Source organism: Vitis riparia, chromosome 7 (genome assembly GCF_004353265.1).
Source record: "Vitis riparia cultivar Riparia Gloire de Montpellier isolate 1030 chromosome 7, EGFV_Vit.rip_1.0, whole genome shotgun sequence".
Taxonomy (NCBI): Eukaryota; Viridiplantae; Streptophyta; class Magnoliopsida; order Vitales; family Vitaceae; genus Vitis; species Vitis riparia.
Window position 1 is genome coordinate 27,622,915 of NC_048437.1, and position 21,988 is coordinate 27,644,902.

A 21,988-nucleotide genomic window follows, 5' to 3' on the forward strand; every position below is an offset into this window, starting at 1 on the left:
TCTATTGAAAATTCCATGTTATAAAAGTGCTTTGGTTTTTTTTTTTTTAAAAAAAAAGCTTGATTTTTTTCCCCCAAATTTCCTCAAAATTTCCACCAACTTTCTAAAACATAAAAACGAAACCCTAACTCTGTGTAGTATACATGTGTCGTGTGATTTGGGTGTTGTGTTAGGTTTGTTTGATTGTTATTGTTTTTATGAGTTTTTGCACTTTGTTTGGTTGACAAGAAAATCAATTGATTTTTTTTCATTATAAATTTTGAATATGAGACTATTTGAATTAGTTGATGTAATTTTTTAATAATATTATTATTTTTTGGTAAAACTTTTTGAGTTTGATTCCATTCACCATGAGATTTGTATATCTTGTTCACCGAAATTATAGTTTTTGAGGCCGAAACTTTAGGAAAATTCCAGCTGGCAATCAAAAGATGAAGAAGAGAGCTGGGTTGGGGATTTGAGTCTTTTGAAATGAAATTAAATGACTATTTTGTCGTAGTCATACGGAGAGCACATGTTTTTCCATAAAAAAAAATTAACATTGTATATTAAAAAAACGTATATTGTATACAATTATAAAAGATGAGAGTATATTGCTCAATTTTAAACTCGATAAAACGTGTAAAACACAGTATAAGTTGAAGAATAGAGTGTAACAATATATATATAAAGGATACAACCTCTGTTCAAAAGATGAAAAATAAAAAAATGCTAATTCATCATATATATTCATTTATTAACTCCATCATTTTCTTCTCTTTTTTTTTATTAATCACCAAAAACATCTCTTTTTCAGAAATCATCATAGTCGTCATCTTCATCACAACAATCGTCACATGCCAATTCATCATCATCACATGCCAATTCATTGTCATCATCACATGCAGCAGTGTACCCCTGCTGCAGACAATCCCCTGAAATATTCAGGTTCAGTTGCACGTCTACCGTCGGTTGGACGTGCACTTGAGGCCTTGGTGGTGGCTGCGACCGCGGTGGCGTTACCACGCGAGCAAGCGGCTGGCCAAACTCGAACGTGAACTTGACATCCCCTTGTTCGCCTCCGGAGGAACTCTTCACCGGATAACAACCGCTGCTGGAAACGTTGTGGTTCCCAACCTTGTCAAAGGGTGACTTCACCGGGACGCTGAATTCTCCAACGATCTTGTCCCCGAGAGATCGCTCGCAGTAGAATTGGAAGTTGAGGCGCTGGAGGTTGCGGTGGAGGGAGGGGTCATGGAGGGTGAAACTGAATTGGGTTTTCCAGGTGGGGTCGGTGCCACCTTCATAGTCCACAGTGGTGGAGTTCCATTTGCCAGCAGGAATAAAGGGATCGCCGGAGATGGAGATCAGGGCGTAGACCTTCATCCGAAACATCCTCCTCACGTCCTGAAGATCTTCAGCCGAAATATTTCTGATAACCAAAGATCTGCAGAGCTCCATGGTTGATACTTGATAGAGAGCAGAGGTTTGAGTCCTCTTGTATTTATATCCCTTAGGAGCTTGACCAAGTTCATCTCCTTCACTCATTCCTCTCTCTATCTCCTCCACATCTGCAAAGACTGCAATCTTGACTTCGTCTTCCCTATAAACGTACAGTCTATTAAGCGTTTGAAATTCTACAGAGGACCAAGCCGACTCCCATGACATGCAGGACATTTGATGGGACAGAGGTACTGTGGACGCTGGCTTCACTTGTTATATTAGAAAATTCAACACGCTTTTCCTACATAATTAAATTTTTTAGGTAATGTATATCATATTACATTTAAAATAATTATATAAAATAAAAAATATATAATATTTCTTAATTTTTAAAATTTTATATTTCAAATTAAATGATAAAAATAAAATAAATATATTAATATTAAATTTTTTATTAAAAGACATATATAATGTTTAAGTATGAATATATATTTAAGATTAAAGAAAAATTATAATATTTAATTTTATTTATATGTTTGTGTATTACATTATTTTTAAATTTTAAAAATTATTATATTAATTAATTTATATTATTTCCATATTTATTATTATATAATATTATAAAAATAAATATGAATGTAAATATTTATATTTATTTAATGGCTCGAGAGTGAAAACTATTTTCTAATTTCTACTTTGTCAAACAAATATATATATATTATTTTTTTTTAAGAACAAAAAACTATTTTTGGAAAAAAAAAACCTAGACAAAGCCTATATGAAACCAATTTTGAGTTTGAATTGGTGTTTTTTTAGTTCCAAATGGGTGTGTGGTTCAAACTTTAACTCTTTCCTAATGGTCTTTGCATACCTTTGAACTCCAAATGACCAAATCCATATCAATTTTGAACTATGTTATCTCCTTCGACATAGTTTACTTCAATTATTCATATCTTCCTCGTTTCAATTCCAATTCATAATCCATTTCAAGCAGTAGATTTCTAACATTTTAAGCTTAAAATCAATATAGGGCTTTCCCTAAAAAACTTATGGGAGACAACCTAGAATTTAGCTTAAATTTAATTCAAATTTAGGCTTGTGTTGTTGCCTAAGGTTAAGTTCCAATTTTCAATTTGAACTTGATAACAATGCTTCAAACCTTCTTTATCATAGTTAGTTGCCTTCTACCTCTTTCTATAACATATATTTTTCATCATTCATGCTCACAATTTTCTCATTTTACCCTTATTTGGACTCTCATCGTGTTTCATAAGTCTCAATTCTTTAGGTATAATTAACCTTTCATTTGACTTAGTTGAAAATGATATTTACACATAGCATTCTTATAATTCTTTTAATCTGGAACTAATTATGTTCAAAATAAAAATTAGATTTATAATTACGATCCTAGTATCAATTTGAAATAAGTTAAGTGATTCAAGCCTTTTATGTGACAAAATTCGTATTGTTTATGTGCTATTAGAATATACATTTGAACTCCAATCACTAATCCTATTTTAAAACTTCCATACTTGAACATTACACTTATATATCTACTTTCGTAAGAGTGATCATCGTATTCCCTTGAATCTTTGAAGGTTGTGAGGAAAATGTGTATTTTAGCTTGAAGTTGTATAGGTAATTATTATCGTCCTTGGAATAATGGAATATCTCAAGGTTTACAATGGAGTGAGACACTGTGGATTTGAGTGGATTGCTAAACCACGATAAAATCCTTTTGTTTGCAATCTCTTTTCCTTTACTCTTTTTATTTTTTATATTTTAATATCTTTATTTGGTAGCATATATTGATTGAATTAAGATTTAGATATTGATTAAATTAAATTTTGATAAAAAAGAAGTTAAGAAAAAAAAAAAAAACCATCACCCATTTCACCACCTCTTCGTCGATTACCTAAGGGCTAAGATTTGACATGGTTTACTATTATCTATTAAGTATTTTTACGTGAATATTCATTATTAATTAATTCTGAGAAATAATTTTTTAATCACATTTAAAAAATATATTCTATTACTAATAAATACATTTAAGAAATAATAATTGGTTTGAAATTTGATAATTTTCATCTAAAATTAGATAATCATGAATTGTCTTAAAATTATTATTTTCTCTTCACTTTTTATGTGTTTTAGAGAATAAAATTTTTATTTATGTGTACACTCAGACATTTAAGTAACAAAAAAGTAAAAATACAAAATACAAAGACTAAAATGTAAATTATTAAAAATGTTTTAACACTTTTTCTTATTAGTTTGACATTCATTTTGCTTTGATATTATATATATATCAACTAGAAATTCAAAATATTGAAAAATAATTATCATGCATATTATTTAATAAAGAATTTAGATTTTTTTTTCATAGCATATTATCATGGGCATAAAGTTCCAACACAACAAATCAAAAGGGCTCAGCCAACACACCATGTATTTCAAGCCACCATGTTGACTAGTTTTGTCCTGTCATAAACTCAATAGGGGAACCAATTCAACTCTTGACCAATTTGTGTAGCAAATGATCAAACTCTTCTTTATTGTAAAGTCATTGACTAGCGACAAGCTCCCCAAACTTCACGGAGTTGGTTTGCCTAAACTCTAAAGAACCATTCCAACATTACAAACACGCCCTTTCCCTAAATCAATTCCTATTACATTCAACTCAAAACCAGTAAACATACTAGTCTTGATGAGCACTTTCGCTACGATCAGGAACATTAAACCAATAGTTTGTGACAATATGCTATAAAAAAAAATGTGGTGTAAATAATAACAAATAAATAACTCAAAATTATTTAATTAAGACTTTTTTATACATATAATAAATGCATAACATTAATTTCACTTTTCTACCACATTATGAATGTGCTTTGTGGTTTGCAATAAATTAATTTGGTCACAATCTTAATGATCTAAATTATTATATTATAATCCAAGAAAATACTCTATTGATTATTTTTAAAAGTATTTTTGCATTTTAATTATTTTTATTTTTATGGGTAATTATGTTAGTGAATTTTGAATCTCATAAAAAATAAAAAATAAAAAAAACCACTTTTCTCTTGTTTATTTTTTATTTACTTTTATCAATTCATCGATTTACTTGGAAAATTTTAATTGAATATTTTATAAAAATATATTTTGACAAAGGCTATATTACTTAGGTTGTAATTTGGGCGGGTTGGTCGGGTTGATGGCTAACTAGAGCCAAACCCAAATTAAGAAACAATTAACTGAAATTCAATATATATTTGACTTGTAACCCTAAATACTCAACTAAGTTTAACTTAACTTTATTTTCCTAAAGTCAAAATGAACTTAAGATTAATTGAGTTTGACTTGGGTTGGTTGAGTTCAACTCAGGTTAATAAAGTAAAACTCAAGGTGGTTGGATTTATTGGATTGCATCTTTCAAAATCCATTCATGGTGGTTTTTTTAAAAAATTTAAATAAGATAAAATTTCAAAATAACCATAAAAAGTAAAATAAATTTATATGTTTTTAAAAAAAATGAAAAAAATATATGATATTTTTAAAACCTAAAAAAAATGAGCATTATTATATAGGATAATAAATATTATAAATATTATAAAAATATTAAATCGAACTTGAATTAAGCTCTGATTCTTCCAATATTGGCTCAAATATAACCAAAGTTGAGTTTAAATTAGAAAACTTAACTCAAGTTTAACCGAGTATTAAAAATATTTACTTAATAAATATTGGATTGGGTTCAGATCGGGTGAGTCAACGTGATCAAATTACGAAATAAAATAAAATTACACCAGAAATTGACTTCAGCTGAGTCTTCCCATGCTTGACTCGGTCCCCTCCGTGCTCTTGGCTCATTCATTTTCCTACTGGCTATTTATATAATTGCCCTCTTTCAATAACAGTGGATGTAATTTTTTAGATAAAAAAATAATTTATGAATTCAGTGAATTTATCATTTTTAATAGAAATTTATAAATCTAGAATTTACTTAGTTTATCAGAAAATTTATGCATGGCATATATATAATTATTTATAATATTATTATTTATTATTTAATTAAAAAAATATTCATATGTCATTGAAATAAAAATGTGGAGACGTGCTCGAAGGGAAGGTGTGGGTTACGCAATTAATGCAAGACGTAGAGCTCACTTCATTTGCTAACGTCAATGGAGGACGTAATGCGTACGTTGGAGACTTTCAAGTATTTTTAATAATTGGTGGAATTGATGCTTGCTTATTTAAGAACATAGAGGGAAAAAAATATTTTTAATTCTTCGTTCCCTCTAAATTTTTCAAATTTTTAGGTAATAATATTTTGTAAAAACTCCGACTACACTTTAAAATTGATATGAACAATGTCCGAAAAAATTAAAAGATGAAAATATTAAAAAATTGAAAATAGTACAAAGAATGTGAAAAGGGTATAAGAAGATCCTTTCATTCTTGATATTTTTCTTATATTTTTTGTACTTTTCAAACTAATTTTTTAATTTTTAAAGTTTTTTTCACTTCATTTAGCAATAATATTGTGTAAAAACATTAACCGTAGATGTGTTTAAGCGAGGGTAAAATCATCATTTCAATTTAAAAACTTCTAAAACTTCAACCTTACCCTCCTTCGTCCAATTGGAATTTTCCAAAAAAATATTTTAAAGATTAAAATACTAAAAGGGTCATAGAATTAGGAATAATAGCAAATTTTCTTTTACTTAAAATTCTTATTTCAAAATTTTCTTTATTTTATTACTTCATAGAAAATTTCCATAAAAGGCAATAATTAAATTAAATATTTTAACATATTTTATAATTGGTTATTGTAATAGATGATGACAACGTGTGGTGCATGATATTAATTCATTTGGCAACCGGTTGGTAAGATTGGTTAACCTGAAGAATCGGTTTTTTTTTTTTTATAATTTTTTTATTCATGCTGCTTGCCATGTGTCTTGACCCTATTGGCTCAGAAAGGTGGGTATGACACCAAACAGTGATTAATGCAACATGTAGTGCTCACTTCACTTGGTAATGTGAATGGGGAGACTTGTAGTATTTTTAATAATTGTTGGAATTAATGCTTGCTTATTTAAGAACATATAAGGAAAAAAAAATATTATTTTTATTTTTTGAAAATGATTCAATTTAGAAAGGATAATTTATGAAAATCGTGTGATTAAACAAGTTTGGTATTAATTAATTGAAACTTAGAGAAGTTGGTAAGGGAGCACGATCCCCTAATAAAATTAAATTAAATATTCAATCAACCATCCAACTTCATGATTGAAGTCAACACCCATCTCTCCTACCCCTTATTTATTTAGATATTAGTGGATTTTCTTTTGTATTATTTTTGATAAAATTAACATTAATCTAACAAATCAAGCTTACTAATAATCTCTGTCACACTTTAATTTATGTTAAAGAATAACTTTCGACTTTCTCTTGGACTTTGGCTAGAGGTTTGATAAGATCATTTTAACAATTTATTTATTTATTTATTTATTTTTGTGAAGAGCATTTTGACTAAGTCAACGGATGGTGATGTTCTAACAAATATGAAACAACTGGCACTTAATCAAAGGACAAGAAGTCTCCATCATCAAGAGATAGATGTTAAAAATATAGGCAAATACTCAAATTTTATGTTAAGAAATATGACGTATATTGAGATTACAACTTATAATCTCGAGTCCTTTGAAAAATTGGTAGATTAACATGATATTTGAGTTTGATTTGATCAGATTTTGTTTGTCTTTTCATGTGTGAAAGTCATAGGTGAGAAAATGTATTAATAAACATGATATGCATATTGAGTTAAAATTCTACAAGTTTAAATTTTTTTAAAAATTAGTAATTCAATATGGGATCAGAACTTAGTTTAATGGAAAATCGCTTGAGTCTGTTTTTTTTTAATTTGTATTTCTCTTATTTGTTTGTTAGATATGTATCCAAATTTTATTTGTCTCTTTATACATGAGGGTATTAAGGAGATATATATATATATATATAGTTCAATATTTTATGCCCTTAATTCTTTATTTTGCAAGTTATTATTTATCATCAATTAATAAACTAGTGATCAATCAATATTTTTTAAACAACATGAGATTAGAATTTCTATGAGGGCGTAGGATGTGTTTTTGAAATTTGGATGAGAGAGGGCACAATATTTACACCTCTAAAGAGTAGTACATGGTACATGAGTGCGAAACCCTAATTTCCTAATAATAATATTGCAGAAATGGACTGGCTAAGCTAATTACATGTAGCCTAATCCAGACAAACTCAAACAGGAAAAGTCAAAACATTTCCCATTTTTTGTATCGATGAAGTTGAGTTGCGGCTGAGATATTTTCACCGGTCGGCTTCATCATCGTATGAACCAGAAGAGTAATATGCGTCATCTTTATCGCTATCTGGATAATGTTCAAAGGAACTCGGGAAAGACCCGCTAGAATTAATTTGGTCGTAGCTCGGTGCGCTTGGAAGACTGGATGACCGGAAATTATATGAAGCGTACTGGACCTGATTTGTGTGAAGATCATTTCGTTGATCATCATAATTGCAGGCTTGTTGACGGCTATGGATGTAACTGCAGGGGTCGTTTGAAGGGTACCCACTGTAAAGTTGAGGTGGCTCTTCATGGTTGAAGGTGTTGTTTCTCGGCAGCTGCTGCGGCGGCCATGGCGGTGCCGGCCGTATGAGGCGAGGGAGGGACTGCCCGAACCGGAAGGAGAGCTTGAGAAAACCCTTTTCACCGCCTGAGGGGAGCTTCACAGGAAAACTGACGTGGTAGAAGGAGTTGAGCACTCCGGCAAGGTCGAACAGGCACTTGACTGGAACGGTGATTCCTCCTATGTAACGGTTGTGGTGGAAGGTCCGTTCGCAGTAGAATCTAAACATGAGGCGGAGGCGGTTGGAGAAGAGGGAGGGATCATGGAGAGTGAAGTGGAAGAAGGTGTTGTTCCATCTGGGGCATGTCCTACCTTGGTAGTCGACGGCGGTGGAGTACCATCTGTTGGGGTCGATGAAGGGGTCGCCGGAGATGGAGACGATGGCGTAGACCTTCATCTTCAAGATGAGCCTGACATCTTGTAGGTCTTCTGCAGAAAGGTCTGTGATATCAAAAGATCTGCAGAGTTCTTCCATGCCTGATGGAGATTATGATGATGAGGACGACAAGAGAGGTAGAGATGTAGAGAGATCCAAAGGAGTCCTGAAATTTATGGTGGCTTCACGGCTCCTTTGTATTAGATTGATGTTTGAAATGATCAAAATTTGAATTACGGGCTCCCATGCTGCTTCATGGAGAGCGGGTAGAGAGGAGCGAGGATAGAAAGAAAATTCATGGAAATTCACGACACAGGTGTCATATTAATTATTATAGATGGTATCTTTTGGATAATATTTTTCTAAAAGCCCACTTGTCAAGGAAAAAAAAATATATATATAAATAAAACACCCACTTGCTGACAAAATTAAATAGACTTGGTATGACACTGTTTCCATATATATTCTCTTAGACTTTAGGATGTAAAAAAAAATTATTATTATAAATTAGTTTGTTTGACTTTAATTAAAATATATATAAAAAAATTATTTTTTTAGAAAATAAAAGATGAAAAATTTTAGATATTGGTTATTAAACAACATAATAATTTGTTTAATTAAAAGTTTATTTTTATATCATAATATTATCAAGGTTTTGTTTTTGAAGTATTTTTTAAAATCGGTTTTGAAAATTATATTTTAATATTTTATAAAATAAAATTTTATTTAAAAATAAATAAAAAATTAACTTATTTTTTATGTTTATTTTTTATGTTTTAAAATAACTTTTATACAAAAAATTTTATTTTTAAGAATGAAAAATTATTTTTTATTTTTTATTATTGACGTATTTTTTAATTTTCAAAAACATATTTTTTTAAAAACATAGTTTATTACATATTTTAATGAAAATTAATTTTAATTAATGATTTTTCTAAGAGCTGCCGCAATAGGAAAGTGATACGAAATTTGTCGTAAATTGTAAGTCTTAAAAAAAGGTGACGAGTGAAGAGTGTTCTCCCAGACTCATCTAATTAAAAAAACGTGCGTACACGCTTTCTTGACCATTTAAACGACTGGGAAACTCTCTGGAAACCTCTCTTCCCAGTTGATAAAGTCATAAAACGACATTGAATCTTTAAAACCTTGAATTTGCAGAAAATTCTTATATTGACTCGAATTCAATTGAAAATGTAATGTTCAGAATGATTGCTTTTTAAGGCTGCGCATAGTTTGATTTTTTCCTTTCTTTCTCATGACGTAAACATGAGACATGAATTTCTTTTATTTTTTTATTTTTCTTTTTTGGCTATAGAGTCGACACATTGAATCTTGTTGGTTGGAAGACTCTCAGTCGTCTAATAGAGCAACGGAAGATTTAAGACACTAAGCCCCAATAAATATGCCACTGAATTCCCATGAAATTGTTTATTCTTTCAAAATCAAATTTTGATATCATATTGAATAATTAATTTTCTTCAAAATTTTAACCCGTAGGATTTAAGCTTAAGATATGGACCTAAACATTGATTAGGTTGATGAGGTTTTGTACTTCAAAACAAAATCCGAAAATTTGATCATTATAAAGAAAAAATAATATTTACTTAAATAATTCATTATTGATAAGCTAATTAAAGATTCCGTTTTAAATATTTATGGAAATAACTTTATAAGAAAATTAATTTAATAAGAAAATTTATCTATATATATATTTGAATTTTAATTAGGTAGTATTTGTTTTTTTACTTAATTCTAAATAGAATCTTAGGTGGTGTTTGTTTTTTTGGCTTTTTACTGAATGTAATTTAGTTTTAGAATTTAGGTTGTTTGTTTTTCTACTTTTTTTATGACTTATTATAAACTTTTTACTAAATAGAAAAAACCAAAATATGTAACTTTTTCTAAATAGAAAAAATAATATATTGATTTTTTTTATTTTTTTAATACTTAATAGAAATAAAATACTATAAAAACAAACAACCTGATATTTAATACTATTAAACATTAATGTTCTATTTAGAATTAAGTAAAAAAACAAACACCACCTTAATGTTTAATAGTATTAAATATTAGGTTGTTTGTTTTTGTAGTATTTTATTTATATTAAGTATTAAAAAGTAAAAAAAAAAAACTAATATATTATTTTTTTCTATTTAGAAAAAATTACATATTTTATTTTTTTCTATTTAGTAAAAAGTTTATAATAAGTCATAAAAAAGTAGAAAAAACAAACGACCTAAATTCTAAAACTAAATTGTTTTCAGTGAAAAACCAAAAAAACAAACACCACTTAAGTTTTGTCTGGTCAAAGATTCCATGATATCTCCCAAAAAATATCTTGCTGTTTCCAAAGATTTTGACTTTGTTTTTAAACTAGAAGCTTGAATTTAAGGGAAAAAAAGTGGTAGGTATGAAAGAGATTAATTAAGGTACAATTTTTTAATGAGGGTTTTTTTTCTTTCAATTCACATTTTCGAATGAAATCATCGAATTTAGTGAGGATTATATATATATATATTTAAAATTTATCTCCCATCAATGAATTTTCACAGTAGATCGATTTATTGAAAAACTGACCCACAATTTCATGAACCAATTTACTACCACCATAAAAATTATGATGTTTATATCTATGCAGTAATAGCTATCTTCTCTTTTTTCTTATTCCAATTTTTGATATAATAGATTTTCTTCTCATTTTTTCCGTTTAAAATTTTTCACGTAAATCCATGCATTTTTATTCTATATTTTTTTCTTTTCAAATTGCCTATCCTCATTTTTCATAACAATATATAATGTATGGAAGTTTTTTCTACATATAACACATTTATTTCTATCTCATTTCAACAATTTTTTAGTACTTGAATATCATTCCTCGCACATGAAAATTTCTTAAAGATTCTTCTTGATTTGCAATTTGAAGCTTGTAATAGACAAGAAAACTAGGATGAAGATTAACAAATGTAAGAATGGTACACTTGCAAATTTTTTTTGAAGCTCTTCAATATAAATGATGCTATGGTAATTGCACAATGTTTGGTTTATACATAAATGAACTTGGAGAGCTTTAGATACGAGTTTTGGAGTGAAATTAGCCATTTTTGGTTCAATTCATTAATCGATAGAATAAAAAATCATTCTCAAACTTTAATAGAAATTAAATTCAACACTTACCCTTTGCATTTTTTATTAATTCAATAATATAATTAATTTCAATGCATATAATTTAGAACTGAAGTTTTTCCACACATAATTTCAGTTTTATCAAACACCACCTGTTACTTTATGCTTAGTTCTTGGAAATCTCTACATTTGGTTTTTGGAATTTTTGAGGGAAAATTTAATAAAAAAATAGAATGAAGAAATTGAAGAAAAGAAAATAAAATTAAAAGTAATAAAATATTTTTACAAGTATACTCAAAATTATTTAACCTTTTTTTTACTCGACAATTGATATCGATGATATCACAAATAAAATTGACATTTTAAGAAATAGTCAGATGAATTATTAAAAAGTATATATATTTTAAATAGATAAAAAATATACTAATTTAAAAATTGTAAGTTTTATTCTCATATATTTTAACAAAAAACATTTTTTTTAAGGGAGTGTTTGGTATGTCGGAATAGGGAATGAAAATGAATATTTTGTTTTTATTCCTATTTCTTAGTGGATAGAAATGAATTTGATGATTCAATTTCTAGCATTTGGATGAATTTATGAATGCAAGATTGGAATGATTATTTGTTTCCATTCCGATGTTTGATAATAATTGAAATGGAAATGAAAAAGAAATAAATTTACAATAATATCCTTTCATATAATTTAAAATAAAATTTTATTTTTAAAAAATAAATTTTGAGAGTTTTTTTGTTCTTAAATAATAAGACTAAAAAATATATATATATATATATATATATATATATATATATATTTAATAAATAAAAAATTAACCATAAAAAATCATATAACCTAATGTACAAATATTCAATTATTATTTTTATTAAAAATTTGAATAATTTGTTATGTTCAAGTAGTTATAAAATTATATTTTACCAAATATATATTTATTATAATATTTAAATTATATTCTAAATGTTGTGAAAAGTTTGATTGATTTAGTTTGGGAGAATCACTTATGGCATAGAAGTGGATGATGAATGAGTCTCTATCTTTGCAAAAAAAGATAAGTATCGGATTTGAAGAATGAGATAAAAGGATAAATTAGTAAATTTATGTCATTTTATATTATCAAATGGATTTAATGAATTAGAATACCACCTATTTTTTATGAATATTAGTTGGATTTGATTTCTTCTTTAATAATTTTTTATTCCAACTTTTTTAACATTTAGCCAAACGTATGCATAAGGGAGGTGTCTATTCTCACGTATCAAACACCCCCTAAAGATAACTTTATTGGTTATAAATAAATAAGGTAAAAAGATTTAAAATTTAAAATAAATTAATTTTATTTTAAATTATTATTTTTAGGTGTATACTGCGACATTAAATTATTTTATTAAAAGGAGATTAATCTATCTTAAATTAAATTATTAAGTAATATTATTGATTTAACAAAATCGTGTCTATTTCACTGTCGTGTCTGCAACTTGACGGTCTTCGGAGACTTTACCCAACGGAGAGCCAAGTCCTCCACAAATCTAAATTCACTGGAAAATTCGCGGAGAAAACGGAGCCATAACGGTTACTTCTATATCAAGCTATAATTCACCTTCAAACTTGATTATAAAAGGGTATAGGGATCTAGCAATAAGAAGTTGCAGGCTTGCAGCTATGGCGCCTTTCTACGGTTATGGTCCTCCATCACCACCACCACCGCCACCAGGTGGCGGCACAAGTACCCGGCGGCTCCACCCTACTCGTGGCCCTATCCACCTCCCGCTCAGTGGGTCTACCCGCCCCCTCCCCCTCCTTATTATCCAGGTTATTACCCACCTTACCATCCACCATATTACGGCTATGCAATGCAGCCGCAGCTGCCGCAACAACAGCGACACGGCGGGATTGGAGGTGTAGAAGTCGCTAGGGTGGCCTTTGCTGCCCTTACTATCCTCGGTCTGAACCCGTTTGGGTTCTAGATGGTGGACAGCTTCAACGGGGACAGACATATGTAAGTGAAGATACATGTCTAGCTAGACGTTTTATATGGCCTTTGCTTCTTTCTAAAAGACACAAGACAAAAACAAGTCAGACTCCATTGAAAGATGAACCCGGAGAATCATTTTACGCCATCTATATAGCATTACTCTTTATGTGTGAAGTTAATCTGTGTTCTCTTTGTTTTGTACTCAGCAATCATATTATTAATAAATCTGTCCACCTCGCCTCGCAGTTTTTAATTTCGTATGGTGTAAATAGCTAAACGTATCTGTAGTCGAATTTCTTATTTAGATATAGAAGAGAGAGTTTCCCACTGCGCTTTTGATCCTTGCAGAACATCAGCCTTCATCAAAATCAGGTTCTTATAGAAAGAGAGAGTATCATGCTACAATATTGTGAACAGGTTCGGGAGTTTCCCCTTTCAATTTTGAGCCTGAAAACCTCCTTGATTAGCCACAAGTAATTCATACTTGATTAGTTGAGAAAAGAAGCAATGGAATCTCAAGTAAATCTCAACATCACCACATGCTTTGACCTAAAGATATATAGATTATATGTAGACTTCCTTAATTGATCTATTCCTTCGATATTTGGGAGCTGTGGATAGGATAGAATATTCGCATTCAATTTTTCTTCTACAACCATCTGCATTCAGTCAACTAAAAGCAGATAAAAGCGTAGAAAGATGGCATTAGTTCACATGGGTTTTGTAACGAACCACTCCCGTGGGATTAGGGAGGTCAAACAGGTAAGAGACATTCTCGGCTCTAGGTACAAAGGACCTCCTGGCTTTAAAATAGGCCTACAAGATTAAAAGTAGTGACAACAACAGCAATGCCTTACATCCTAGAGAGAGGAGAGAGCTTCCAAAGTACTTGAAATCAATACAACTCCAAAGAAGAATAGTTCTAGTTAATTATTAACTCATAGCTATCAATTATCACTTCAAGTGATTTTGAGATGAGCCGCTTTCTGGGTGAGGTTGAATTAGCGCAATATGGAGGTTTGAAAGAAAGCTATTAATTCAATGAAAATTGCATAACAATTTGAACATTGCTTCCCAATCCTTAAAACTATGACACCTCAAATACAGGAGTACTAAAATTAATATCAATGCATGTCAGAAGTAGAGGTTTTTCCATGAAGGTATTTCAACTTTTCTTGGAATCCAAACAAGCATAGAGGAGGAGAATTTCCAAAAGTACACCGAAGATCAGCTATCCAAACCATGTGAGTTATAGACACGATCATGATCGCTACTAACAACAGCTGCATCAGACACCTTATCTCCCATTAAAATCATAGCTATGGCAGCCCCCAGCGTTTCCAGACTGATATCATCATTCTTCGTCGGCTGCTGATCCGGCAGCTCATGTTTCACAGGTGAATACCCATTCTCCGGCTCCGGAGGAGGATACCCTTGCGGCGGCTTTGACGAATGCCCACCATTTGAATGATACCCATCTGCTGTATTAGGAAAACCCACCGGCGGATAAGACTCCACCGCCGTTGTTTCTGGGTAAGGCGCCGCCATTGAGGGTGGAGCATATGGTGATCCGTACACTGTGTGAATGGGATATGCAGGCACCGGCGAGCATACCTGCGGAGTTGCACCTGGATCTGATCTCTTGCCGAACTTGAAAGAGAAGTTCAACTTGCCTTTGGGCTTCCCAGAGGGCTTTTTAACTTCGTATGTGACATACTTTGCGGGCATGTCGTCGCCGGCGTGGTCGAGGAGCTCCTTGACGGACACGTTGGCTTCGCCGATATCCTTGTCGGCCCGGACATGCCGGCAGCAGCGGAGCTGGAAAATAAGCATGAGATGGTCCAATTGAGCCAGCGATTCATCGATGTTGAATTTCATAGTGAAGTTCCAAGTGGGGTTGGACCCACCGTCTTTGTGCACCGGCGTTTTCTGGAGGCTCTGAGGATCGCCAGAGACGGTGGCCACCACGTACACATCCATCTTGGAGATGTGTTTGACCTTTTTGATACCATTCGCTGAGACCAAGGTTATCTCCAGTGATCTGCACATTTTTTTTTCAGTTTTCAGATGCAATGATCAAAACCCTAGAAGACTAAAAAGCGATGGAAGCCTTAAAAAATTGAAAATAGACTTGCTGAGAAAGACCCAAGATTCGTCTTTTGAGGCCACGAGAAGTCATTATTGATTCATTCATCAGAGAATCAGAGAAGAAAAAGCCAAGCGTATTAAAGAAACCAAACAAAAAAAAAAAAGTGTCAGATCGAAGAGTGTTGCCCATCAGTATGCATTTGATGAAAGACACCGATTCCCATATTTAAAATTCTCAGAGTAGATCTTATTGATGAAAACAAATAAAAACTATTCATTAAAAATTAATTTTTAAGAACCGTGGTGAACCAATAGTCAATGGGCAAACCCAATGGAGTGTAAAGTTGGATGGACTGTTCCATCCATTTTTTTTTTGTTTCTTTCTTTTTCTTTACTTCCAAACCATTTTTTGGTATATATGATGTGTTTTTACTCCCAAATTTGATTTGGTGAAATTTCTTTTAATTAGAAAATAGATATGATTGTTTTGTTGGATTATAAAATTTAAATCAATTTTGTTGCACTCATGCCAAGTTCATAGGGATTGAATTATGCGATTGTAAGGGTTGAGAAAAGCTGAAAAAAAAAAATTATATTAATAAAATGATGAGTTTACCATTATTGTATATTTAACACTTTTTTTTTGTATTAATAAAGTGACAGATTTACCCTTATTATATATTTAACCCTTTGATTTAAGTTTTTTTTTTTTTTTTTTTAAGAATGCTATTATTTTTTAAAAGAATACACTAACAATTGAAAAGAAAATGAATGCTTCATCATTATGACAATTTTTTTTCCATTGATTATTAGATTTTTTTTTGTGTTGATAGACTTTGTGAATGTAGAAATCTCATTGATCGTTGTACCATACTAAAAATTTCTTATATTTCTTTATTTTTTAGTTGATTCGATCAACATGAGTATTTAATAATTTTTTATTGACATTATGAAAATTATAAAATAATTGAAAAAAACCTAAGTATCTTCACTTTGGAAATGTTACCAATGGTTTAGCCATTAAGCAATTTAGGGCTTTTTTACCATAAGGTTTTAATTATTGGATGGACCATTAAATTTTATGTTTAACAAATGTAATTATAAAAATGTTTTTATTATGTTTAACCTACTCCTTGGTGAGAAATCAGACGAAAGAAGCAATTTCTCCAGTCTAATATTTAAGCAAAAAAAAAAAAAAAAAAAAAAAAAAAATAGAAATGTAAGAAAATAGTTGTATTACATCAAATATTAGCATATTTCTTTGTTTGGTGAAGTTGAATGAGATATTCAAAATTACATAATTGAAATTTCCCAACCCAAATTTGACATTTCCAAGTTGGGGTGAGCTCAATGCCTTTGAATTGCATTCTTAGGAGATGCTCCATCTTTTCGAGTAAATCCATGTAAAGTGTTGCCCTTCAATGTCTTATTCCTCCTTGATTTAGTAGAATTCTTGTACAACACCATCATGGTCTGTCATGCTACAATCCCTGTAAAGTTACAATTTTGTGTCTCATTCAACTCTTTGCAAGAAGTACTTTGAAACTAAGAGAAGAGAATGCGGATCGATCAGGTGTTCAACCAAGTTGAAGGGTTAGAGAATGGAATACTACATTTACCTTTTTCCTTTGGTGAAACCAGACTGATCAAATTGACATCTGGGAGAAATATGTAGCCAAGATGATTATCTTGTCGCTTCCTGTTACTTGTACCTCTTTCCTGCTCAGATGATTCATCAACACATATATGAGTATTACCATTCATTTGAAAGTGGCATCGGAAATGTCAGAACTTTATAGTAAGCATACTATGAGATTGATATTTGATCCTATTGATAAGTGCGGATATCACTCCCAAGTTTCTTTTATGTTTGGTTTCAGGAAAGTACTAAGACAAAGAAAAAGAGAATGCTAGAGAAAATTATTATCTCATATTTGGTTCTATCATATAAAATACTAAAGAAAATCAAATATAATTAAAATTAGTAAAAAAACTTAAATGTGAAACAAGTTAAAATAAGTAAATGAGTATGAAGTAGCATATAAAAATAAATTATTGACTTCAAATTTACTTTTTATTTTCCTTCTACTTTTCCTCTTCATTTTCTTTCCCTTAAATTTTCCAAGAACAAAACGTAGCCTTAGCTAGCATCAAATTTTCCTCTCATTAGGTTTTGAAAATGTAGTCCATGCAATAGATAACAGGCATGCTATCCATACCAGGGGGGATGAATACGGATCAAATTCGCAACCTCAAGCTCAACATCACCACAAGTTCTTGAGCTAAAGATGACTGTATTTAGCCTTCTTCGGCATTCCTTCAATATTTGGTAGCTCTCTCCCTGTTGGGAACTCTGCATAAGAAAGAATACAGATTCAATCATCCTCCTATCAGGATCATAACCAGACAACAATAAACATCACTTGAAAATAAGCATCCACAACCAGAAAAATGATACTATTTTGAATAGATTTAGTCAATGATGCAAAACGACACTATTTCATATTTTTATGTAGGTTTAACCTATAATTAATAAAAGCAGTGATGTTTCACACTCTAGATAGAGAAGATACTTCAAGGAGTGATTGATGCAACTCAGAGAATATCAATTCTATCTACACTCGTTATAAACAAATACACATTGTTCTTTCACACTCCTTGATAATGTTTTCTTCTGACAAAATCTAGCAGTTTATCTGTTTCAAGTCATTTTGTGAGAGAAATAAGCACCATTCTGTGAAGTTGAATAGGGGCAAGTTGGAGGTTGAAAGACAGCAATTTGTTCAAAATTATAAAACAATTTAACATTACTTTCAATCACTGCCAAAATTAATATCAATGGTCATTAGAAGGCATTCTTCCTTGAAGATGTTTCCAAACATGCCCTTGCATGCTGCCAAATGACACTGAAATCAGTACAACTATTGTCATGTACCTCCTGATATTGAATATTTTATATGTATAATCTCCAAGGAAATTATTTCATACAGAATATCTGCAGATGTCATCCTTGCAAGTAAAAAATGGTGCTAATGTTCAAAACTACCAAATAAAGTAACATGCAATCGAACTCTAAATTTACAAGCGTCTAGCAACAATAAATTGCCCGTTAATTCACAAGTCAGTGATTACTTTAAAAGAACTTACTCACTTATTCCACTAATATGCCACCACCAATAATTGATGGCTGAATGAGCAAGATTTTGTGAATCATTCACATCAACTTAATCTCAATGCAAAAATATATAAAATGACCTCTTCATTTTCAACCAAAGAGCAATTGCAAACAGTCAGCTTCGCCTCAAAGAACCGTGACAGGATTTTCACATCAATGCAGCTTGCTTCATCTGAAAACAAGGTTATAGAGGAGTTAAAGAAAAAGGAGTAATGGATGCAAAAATATGCCAAAAACACACCCCATCTCATAAGACCTTTGTCAATGCATGTTAGTTTCTATGTGTAAACAAGCTTCAAACTATGCTTAGGACAAAACTTTGAGGAAAAAATAGATCATTTTAAGTCTTTTACAATTTGGACTAGCTCCTATTTGTAACTTCTTCAAGAAATTCATGTCTCTTTCCTTTTCACTCTGCATTACTCGCTGCAACTTTCCAAACAACCCAGTGCTGCAAAGTACAAAAGCATGAGTTGTAAGAACATATCTCTCACATGGAATTTGTAATTACTAAGTAGACATAACTATAAAAATGGATACCTAGCCATGTCACTCACCCCGATGGTTTAGGCACCACAAAAAGGGAAGCCTCATCATTTACAGAGGCTGCACCTAGAGCATCATGAAATCTATCTGCCATAGTTTTTCTTTCAGCTTCTGAGACATTAAGCCTTGTAGTTTGCATATTGGCCTGGCATTGGAGTTTGAAAGTTGTCCAAGTATAATAACTAGTACACAGCACATGATATTAACAAAAAGACACGATCAAAGAACCATCACACCAAATAGGTACCTCATCATCAGTCGATGGTCCACTAGCCATAGGCTCATCTGGGTCTTCATTTTGCATGGTTCTATCTTCTGATGTGGAAATATTTTTCTTAATAACAAGCTGTACCCTTCTGCCTTTTCTTCTACAACACTGGAGCAAAAACCAAATCAAATTTGCACTAGAGAACTGTAAAACCAAAAAGTTATAGGTCAAAGAAGAAAGTGAACCATTTTAGATTTCCCTCCCAGCAGCCCATTTTTTTCCTGGAGGTCATTTAGAAGCTCAGCCACTGAATACTTGCTACAACCATGTCCAACTGTTCGGTCACCTTGCACTGCATGAATCTCAGTCTCCTTTAACTTTTCTCCATGAAAATCATCCACAAACTCAGCTATTGCACCTTCCATGGTTTTATGTTCAATAGCTTCTAGTCCTTCAGGCACCTGATCAACCTCGGATGACCTGCTGCCTTTTTCATTAGTAATAAAAGGCCCAAATGAATCTTCCTTATTCGACTGAAAGCGGAACGAAAATTTGGGCTTGGCTTTAGTTTTGCCACCTGAAGCGGTAATTATGAAATTCAGGAGTGGAATAAAAAAGATACATCAGTGTCAAGCATCCACCAAGAAATGAGAAAGTACCTTTAGAGAATTTGTTTCCCCTGGAATAGGACACATGGGATGATGAACACCCAGCATTTTCATTTAAGTGAACTAGTTCCTCAGTTTCTTTAGTTACTGCAGACCATGTGTCTCCATCTTGCTTTTCACTTCCAAATTTGTGAAGATCAACTTTCTTGAAATTTTTAGCCCCAGAGTTGAGGGGAAAAGTTGAGAATTTGTTTCCCTTTACCAACAAAACACAATTTCTTGCAATAAGAACAGAGCATTGTAATAAAGACAAAGCCTGCATGACAGGAAGATAAAATAGGCATGTACCATCTCAACTTACTGAGTACCTCATCATCATAGATCCTCTCTTCCTCTGAGTCGCATTTAGATCCCTTCCTTGGAGAGAGGATCAAGTGACCCCCATCATCATCTTCAAAAGAGAAACCTGTTTGCTTCTGATCAAATTTATGAATGTCAAAGGGCAATCTTTTGATTACTAAAGAGATTTTGAACATCTCATGGGAATTGAATTGTTCTATTATAATTAATCATATCATTTTTCAAAGAAAGCCATCAATTTAAGTGGATCCTTCATCATAAAATGGCAGTCATCATCACAGATGCTGATAGGGAATTCTTGGCACTGACATATCCTATAATCTTAAAACTATTCTATAACATATCACATTGCAATAGTTCCATTTTCTTTATGGCCCAATTCTGAGTAATAGAGTTCTCCCTTCAAATTCTACACACAGCACAGCTGTTACCATTCAATTCCCATGGAAAGTCCATCTCAACCTTCAGCGCAAAACAAGAAAACAACAAGTCAATCGGGTTAACATGCCTCATGTGACAAATTTGCTGTTTTCCTTCCGTGATCCGCTTCATATGTACCTGCACAAGGAACGTACTAGAATCCTGAAAACCCAATTCCATAACCAATAATCGAACAGAATCATGGCTTGTTGCTTCAACAAGGCATATGTTTAACACGAACCGGACAAGTAGTATATGCTTCTTGAAGGTACAATGAGTTCAAGCTCAGAATTAACAGAATACCTATGAGCAACTCAAGCTGTGATTGAATTTGAAATCCCTCCTATCAGAGTATGACAACAATTAGAATATGTCAAACCAATATGTACTCGTGTTGAAAAAACATGAGTAGAAATCCAACTACGGTAGACTAACATCGAAGTGAAATGTAATGATTTGTGAGAGTAGAGCATAAACCTTCTTCTCAGTAGCTCCACCTAATGACATACAATTCTCAGGCCAATCTTCTTCTTCTGAGAAAAAGAAATCAACATTGTTTAATGCTTGTTTTCTTTCAAAATTCATAGTCGAATATATACATTACTGCAAGCAATTCCACCTGATATGCTTTGATCAGAATCTGGATTTTCCTGCATGATTTCAGGGCAGAGGATTAATGTGGACAGAAGATTTTCGAAAAAATGGGAAAATCTAGGAAGAGATTGAAATTTGTAAGTGAATTTACCGGAAACATTTCGATGGATAAACCCTTGACTTAAACCCTTTTCCCCTCCGATTTTTCTCGAGGAGGAGCTCTGAGAAAATGCGAGAGAATACCCAAGGCCTTCTTGGGATGTGCTGGGCCGTATAGGCCCTTCTTTTTGTGGCCCAAAACCACCCTTCATTTAAAAATAAATAAATAAATAATTTTTTTTATTTCAAAATTAAGCCCAGTTCGTATATGTAACTTAAATCTTGAACCAAGCTG

General features: G+C 31.5%; 3 protein-coding genes across 5 annotated transcripts; all 3 read right to left on the bottom strand.

Moving 5' to 3' along the window:
• Positions 1–7,567: 7,567 nt before the first annotated feature.
• On the bottom strand, positions 7,568–8,750 carry LOC117917803 (protein SRC2 homolog). Its single transcript, XM_034834193.1, has one exon. The coding sequence runs from the start codon at positions 8,581–8,583 to the stop codon at positions 7,789–7,791; it is 795 nt and encodes a 264-aa protein (XP_034690084.1). The 5' UTR covers positions 8,584–8,750; the 3' UTR covers positions 7,568–7,788.
• A 5,857-nt stretch (positions 8,751–14,607) lies between these two features.
• LOC117918938 (protein SRC2-like) lies at positions 14,608–15,846 on the bottom strand. The gene has a single exon (XM_034835927.1). It carries the CDS (start codon positions 15,642–15,644, stop codon positions 14,823–14,825), a length of 822 nt encoding a protein of 273 aa, XP_034691818.1. The 5' UTR covers positions 15,645–15,846; the 3' UTR covers positions 14,608–14,822.
• Positions 15,847–16,884: 1,038 nt separating this feature from the next.
• Positions 16,885–21,821, bottom strand: LOC117917557. 3 transcript variants are annotated; one of them, XM_034833873.1, is made up of 15 exons: positions 21,746–21,821; positions 21,620–21,650; positions 21,478–21,533; positions 21,304–21,343; positions 21,089–21,138; positions 20,589–20,696; positions 20,272–20,476; positions 19,858–20,189; positions 19,652–19,780; positions 19,416–19,549; positions 19,212–19,309; positions 18,939–19,030; positions 17,903–18,036; positions 17,303–17,402; positions 16,892–17,173 (listed from the first exon to the last, which is right to left on the bottom strand). In XM_034833873.1, the coding sequence occupies exons 1-14, from the start codon at positions 21,752–21,754 to the stop codon at positions 17,330–17,332; spliced, it is 1,491 nt and encodes a 496-aa protein (XP_034689764.1). In that variant the 5' UTR covers positions 21,755–21,821; the 3' UTR covers positions 16,892–17,173; positions 17,303–17,329. The 3 variants fall into 3 exon arrangements, 2 of the variants coding, with proteins under 2 accessions (XP_034689763.1, XP_034689764.1); XM_034833872.1 differs by lacking the exons at positions 21,620–21,650; positions 21,746–21,821 and having other exon boundaries at positions 16,885–17,173; positions 21,478–21,613; XR_004651703.1 differs by lacking the exons at positions 16,892–17,173; positions 17,303–17,402; positions 17,903–18,036; positions 21,620–21,650; positions 21,746–21,821 and having other exon boundaries at positions 18,941–19,030; positions 19,115–19,309; positions 21,478–21,613.
• Between the last annotated feature and the right edge of the window lie 167 nt (positions 21,822–21,988).